Source organism: Psammomys obesus, unplaced genomic scaffold (genome assembly GCF_907164565.1).
Source record: "Psammomys obesus unplaced genomic scaffold, mPsaObe1.curated_primary_1811, whole genome shotgun sequence".
Classification (NCBI taxonomy): Eukaryota; Metazoa; Chordata; class Mammalia; order Rodentia; family Muridae; genus Psammomys; species Psammomys obesus.
In genome coordinates this window covers 16,779,770-16,786,047 of record NW_026585580.1, presented here as the reverse complement: position 1 = coordinate 16,786,047, position 6,278 = coordinate 16,779,770, and the positions used below count along the sequence as shown (strand labels likewise).

At 51.0% G+C, this 6,278-nt stretch overlaps 1 protein-coding gene across 1 annotated transcript in view; it reads left to right on the top strand.

Annotated features, from left to right (window-relative positions):
• The window catches only part of Rfx8 (regulatory factor X8), a 48,873-nt gene extending 44,791 nt beyond the window's left edge, over window positions 1–4,082 (top strand). The window contains exon 10 of the mRNA XM_055608047.1: window positions 3,805–4,082. Within this exon, the coding sequence (XP_055464022.1) occupies window positions 3,805–3,999 (195 nt within the window). The 3' untranslated portion in view covers window positions 4,000–4,082. The remainder of the gene's footprint in view (window positions 1–3,804) is intronic.
• The last annotated feature ends 2,196 nt before the right edge of the window (window positions 4,083–6,278 follow it).

The following is a 6,278-nucleotide window of genomic DNA, read 5'->3' as shown; positions in this document are numbered from 1 at the left end:
GTGTGTGTGTGTGTCTGTGTGTCTGTGTGTGAGACAGAATCTCGCACTGGCCTGCCCTTTAAGCGAGGCTGGCCGGTTGGTGAGTCACGGAGCGCCCTGCCTCTGTGCCCCCACCTGGCTTCCTCAGCCAGCTCCTGTACGTGCACTCATGTACCCGTGGCTGCAGGCGGGCACTTTACGGAGGCATTTCCACAGCCCTGATTTCTCCTCCGATGCTTAGTCACTGTCGCTAGTCTTCCTCTGACATCCACAGGTCTCCTTCCAGCGTGGCTGGGTTTCACTTACAGACCATTAGAAGCAGGCACTGCCCATGATCCCGTCAGCAGTGGCTGTGGATATGGCTAGAAAAACCATTCACACCCAATAATCCCCAGAATACAGCCTTCCAGGGAACCCTCTCTGCGAAACAAATCCTTAAGCAGTCCAGGGTGCAAACTGCTCAAAAGGCAGCATGCTATACAAGTAATCATCTATGGGAGCCAGGGAAATGTGTCCTTCAGGTGGCAGAGTCTGTCTCTGCTTAGACTTCACTTTTTCATCCTGGAATAGTAAGTTTTCCAGTCCAGGTGTATCTAATAGTCTGTGCCATTCCTGGAGTGAGGTGGGGGCTGATCACCCTCCAAATGGCCAACATTCAGGGGGACACTGACAGAAACCAGGCTCCTTCACGGTCCCGTGTCTTCAGAAGACAGGAGCTGTGGGCTCAGAGCTCCGTCCCAGAGGGACTAGAGTACCAGGCTCTGTGGTCGGAGGGCAGAGTGGAGACGGCGGGAAGGCTGAACTCTAAGCACATCTTCACAGTCTGTCTGTTGGTTTCCCTTCTTGTCTGGAGTACTGTGGTGGATCTCAGGCACCGCGGCCCGGCTTCTGAGCTTCTTTCAGAACAAATATCACTTTTCTTCACGTTAGACTTGCCAGTCTCCTGCTCTGTGTCAGCTGAAAAGGAAAAACTAAAGATTGTGGGGTGTCGTCTACATTCTCAAGTTTACCAGAAGCCCTGGCTTCTATAAATCTAAGGAAAGATTTAATACCTTCATTTAGGTGGGGCTTCTCTTTAGAAAATAGAGTGCCTGGAAAAGACAGGCTGTGAAAGGACTCAGAGAGGAAGCAACGTGTGGAAGGATAAACAGTTATCCCCGCAAAGACAGCGCGCAAGGAGCCATCCTGGTGCAGCGTTTCTCCCTGAAAGAGGCATCTTCCCGGTGCGAGTGAACGTAGTCAGTGAGTCAGGAAGTAACGAACGTCGACCCTCAAGCCAAAGACCTGACTGCAAGAGGACGACGCTGGGTCTCCTTGGATGACGAAGAGCCACAGCCACTGTTCCAGGAGTGTTGAGAGAAAGGAGCCCCAGGCCCCTGGGAAGAAAGCGATAAAGAACGACTCTCTCCGGACAGTGGCCCTCTGGAAGATCCTTGCAGGCCCACCCGAGACTATTCTAGAATGTGCTGGAACCCACAGGAGCGCCAGCATCAGTGCTGGGCTGTGGTGTTCAGAGCGTGGCCTGCAGCATGAGAATTGTTACAGAGCAAAAGTAGCTGACGAAAACACGAAATACTTTCTTCAAGACCACGGTGGCTACAAGGACCACTGAACAGGGTCTTGCGCCTGAAAACAGAGACAAGGATGGAGGAGCAGTCAGTGAATGGAAATCACTGAGGGGGCATGAGACGTCAGGATGGTCCTGGATACGTCAGCCCCACACGATTGTCCTGAAGGTAGACCAGGTGACCAGATCTCTCCCGGGGAACGGGGAAGGCTGCTGAACCGTGGGGCGTGACAGAGGTCCAGAGGTGGTGAGGCCTTCCCAAGTTACCTGAGATCCCTCCACGTGCATGGCAGTCCTAGAAGAGGCGTCTGGGGTAAGTGTGCCCAGGCAGAGGTCTCGTCAGTTTGGCTGCTCCCGTTTAGTCAGCGAGGTGAGCAGCGACCTCCTGGGCCACAGTTGAACAAGATGGACAGCGCCACCAGCTCTGTGCTACAGTGACCGAGGTTTGCAGATGACAGAGACTTCCCAGGGTCACCTCACTGATGGCGCAGGCTGACCTTCCCAGCATCCTCTCTTCACCGATGGGATTAATTCTAAACTCAGTGAGTGTGCAGTTCTTGCACAGATCCCAGAATTTCACTTCTTCACGTGTTGCCTGGGAACCCAGAGCAGCAGCTTAATTCCATAGGACTAAGATAAGGGTTAAAGAAGCCAATTGCTGAAAAATGCTTTAAAAACTCCTAGAACAACGTCCAGCCAACCGTAGTCATTATTATTTCGCCCATCAGCGTCATGCTCTGAGCACCTGCCCTTAACTCTCCCCCACCCCGAAGATCCTGGAAGTTCATTATGATGGGGTTGACTTACGTTTAATTGGCGGAAACAATAGAGATGATATTAAAAACTTAATTGAACATCGTACTACAGCAGCACAAGCAGATGAGCGGCAGATAATCCAAGGTAATGCGCATTAGAGATTAATTAAAGCCGCTCTGCTTCTGCACGCCTGCTGAATTAGCTGTAATGGCTTAAACGAGCCAACACCGGAAAGCTACACGCCTCTAATTTTCATTGCACTCATTATTCCGAACTGCAGTCATCACCAACAAAAAGCACACGCACACACACACACACACACTCACACACCGAGTGCCATCTGCTGAGTCAACGCCCCGTGCACTGCTCACGTGTCAGCCTCGCCTCGTTCTCGGAACACTTCAGAACTGCCCCACACCGAGGACAATAGCCCAAGTCAGCATTCTGGATGGACACACCAGAATGGACACACCAGTCTAGGGTCCCGAGGCAACATGCCAGAGGTCCACGACGCCTGGGCATGTGGAAGGAAGAAGTCCGAGGCAGCACCAAACACAGAGGATCTTTTTAAAAGACAAGCTGTGCTTTTCACCTTCATTGTGTGTGAGAGAGAGGCAGAGACAGAGAGAGAACCGTATGGATGCTGATGGTTGTTGGATTGTTATATTTATTTTCCTGCGTGTGTGGGGGAGTGAGCATGCGCAGACAACTTGTGGGAGTTGGCTCCCTCCTTCCAGCATGTCGATCTCTGGGATCAAACTCATCAGGCTTGATAGCAACCGTCTTTACTAGCTGAGCCATCTCACTAGCCCAGTGACAGGTTTTGCGGTGTGTGTGTTTGGGGGGCCGGTATTGGCAGTTGGGGAGAGATTTGTTGTGAGCCTCGCATTTCTAACATTTCTCGTGTGTACATCGTTACAAATATTCACTTCTAGGGATTTGTTGATGAAATGAGACCAGTGGTGAGCTACCTGTGTCCACTCTCAAGTCATGCTCAAAGCTTTGTAAATCTTCCAAGTGCTCTGGGCTGAGGGAAACATGCCCCCCTATTCCCTGTCCCCGGCTGTAGGCAGGTCAGCTGGAGAGAGTACACAGCCACCTTGGAGTCCATGAACCTCTGCAATCCTCTCCTGACAGTCTAGTGCCCGTTCAGCCAGCGGGGGCAGCAGTTTTCCAGGCCCCTCCCCCAATCTATGTCTGTTTGACAAAGGGCAGAGGGGCCTTATGGAACAGTGTCCGCTCCAGGGTGTTTCTCTAAAACTTCAGATCCTTACTCCTCCCTGAAGGCGCTTGGCATGAGCCATCTCTCTTGCCTCATCTCTAGACTGTTCCTCCCACGGAACCTCCAACAGATCTCCAGGATTCCCCTGAGAAATTAGGACCCCCCCAGCAGGAGCAAAGTAAACACACTTTCTGTCAGGTCCGAGTAGGCGGCTTCTGCAAACAGGACTAGTGTAGCAGTGTCCTTTTATCTTTTCCTTTCAAACACTCTCCCTTTGCAGCTCATCCAGGTACTGCTAAAAGACAAGGCCACCGAAAGCGCGGTCAAACTCAGCCTTCCTGTGGGACAAGAGGCCCTCATAACCCTAAGCAACGGACAGAGATTTGTGATTCACATATCAGATGTGCCCCAAAGCTCGGAAAATACTTACTGCGGGAAAAGCAACGCGAATACGCAAGGTGGTTTGTTGGAATAAGGTCTGAGGAAACAGGCTTGAATTCTTAAAATATGTATTAAATCCTAAAACTTTTGTATTGATCTGAGATTTTATGTATATAATAGATGAAGCATTTTATGTTCGTACGTATTTTGAGTAATTGGTTTTAATCAAACTATAAACATTTTGAAAAATAATTCTTTTTGCCTCTTGCTTTTCTTTTGGATCTTTTTGGACAATTCTTCTTGGGGAGAGAATAGAAGACCAATTGAAGACATCTCATTAGGAGTAAGAAATGGTTAGGCTTCCAGGGAAAGATACAGTTTGAAGAATACAAACTTCAGTTTCTCTTCTCCTTGCTTCTGACCCCATCAAAGCAAAGCTTGTAGAAAACCCCATCATCCTTGAAGAGCAGGAGGAAGCTCACTGAGTTCCCTGTTACCCTCACTCCCTGGTGTGGCTAAATGCCCGATTCATTGTCCCAGTTTCAAGCATGGGGTAGAATTAGAAATTCAAAACTGTCCATGCCATAAGAGGTGCTGATGTTCCTCTAACGAAGCACAGTCGTGAACACTATTGAAACTTTGGGTACCATTGCTGTATAGATATGTTTTCTGCAGCTGATTATGAGGTTTAAAATGAATTTAGAATTCATGATTAACGTAATTTCTGGTGTAAATTAAATGGCTTGGGGAACGTTATTGGTCTCTTATTACGTGTGATGAACTAAATTTCATTTAGTTCCACATATGAAATGAATTAGATTTACCTACAAAGTGAATTTAATTCCCGATACGCATAGAAGTTTTAAAAAGAAGGAACTGGGTCACACTAGAATTTCCCATCGCCAGGGCTGGAGAGATGGCTCAGCAGTTAAGAGTGCTTGCAGCTTCTTCAGAGGGCCCCAGGTCTGTTCCCAGCACCCACGTCAGGTGGCAGCTCAAGTTCTGGGGGAGCCGATGCTTCCGTGTTCACTTTGCGCACAAGCCCGCGTTCGCGCAGTTTCCATCCTAATGGCTTTGAAGGTAATCATAGGTCTGACGCGTTGCAGTTACACCACCCCATTCTCACGCTCTCGAGGCTGAGACTCCTAGACACTAACTCAAACGCTGACACTCTCCGCCATCCCGAGGCTCGTCCTGTCTCCTTTGCTCACAAGTAAACAGATTGGTGGCCGAGTCATGGGGGAAAGCTGCAACAGGGCTGGTGGGCCAGCAGGTAAAGGCGCTTCAATCCCTGGGACCCGCATGGTGGGAGGAGACAAATGACTCCCGCAGGGGCTCCTCCGACCATCCCACACACACACAATTAACTAATCAAATGCACGATGAAAAGTGTAACGAATAATAATCAGAGAAACAGAGGCATCGGGGCTGTGGCCAGCGATGTAGCACTTGGTTGGAGTGTACGAGATCTTGGGCCCTGCCTCCAGTTTGGGAAATTAATTGATCAATTACTAGGATGAATCGCCCCAAGGTGCCCGGAAGGATTCCAAGAGAACGAAAGCTGGGTTTGAAGCACCGCGAGGGCGCGCATGCACCGCAGCGTGGACAGAAGGACCCCGCCCCAGGGAGTGGCGAGCTTTAGCCCCCAGCGCCCCTTTCTGCTGAGCCAAGCCAGGGCAGGAGGTAGGGAGTAATTACATTAAGCTACCTCTGCTGGCCGCTGTCACTGTGGAGAAGGATGGGTTGGTGATTCTTTCTCCCCACGGGACGCTTGTGGACTTGCTTGGTCACAAAGGGGAACAAGAAACCTCTCCACCATTGCTCAAGTTTGGAGTTTACCCAAGGCCAGGGGTGATTTACAGAGGCCCTGCAGCTCGTTTCCTGCTGTCATGCTCCGCCGCTCCGCCTTCGCTTGAGTCCCCGCGGTCCACGGCGGCGTGGGTGCGCTTGAGCCTCTGCTGTGGCTCGCGGACTTGCTGCGGCCCTGGCTGGGGTGAGTGGACCGCCCTCTGGGGAGCGTCTAGAAAGTTCTCCTTGCGGAGGGAGCTCGGGGGAAAGCCGAGGAGAAAAGGCACAAGCATGGCGCCTTTGTTTTATTCTTGTGCACTGGCCCAAGCGGGTCACGTTGCTGAGCTCAGAGCAGGGAGGAGCGGCACTAGCAGACTGGGCACCAGAGGGGGAGGGGGCAGCCTCTGGAGCTGCTACGGTCACTCCACCTCACACCTATAACGTCTAGACAACTTTTCACAATTGCCTGGTTAGGCCATTTGCTCCTGGAGGATAACAGACAAGACCCTGGCCTTCTCAGACACCGCGCTCAGCCGGGGCATTGCCAAACATTTCTGGTGCAGCGAAAGCACAGGCCCCTCAGGA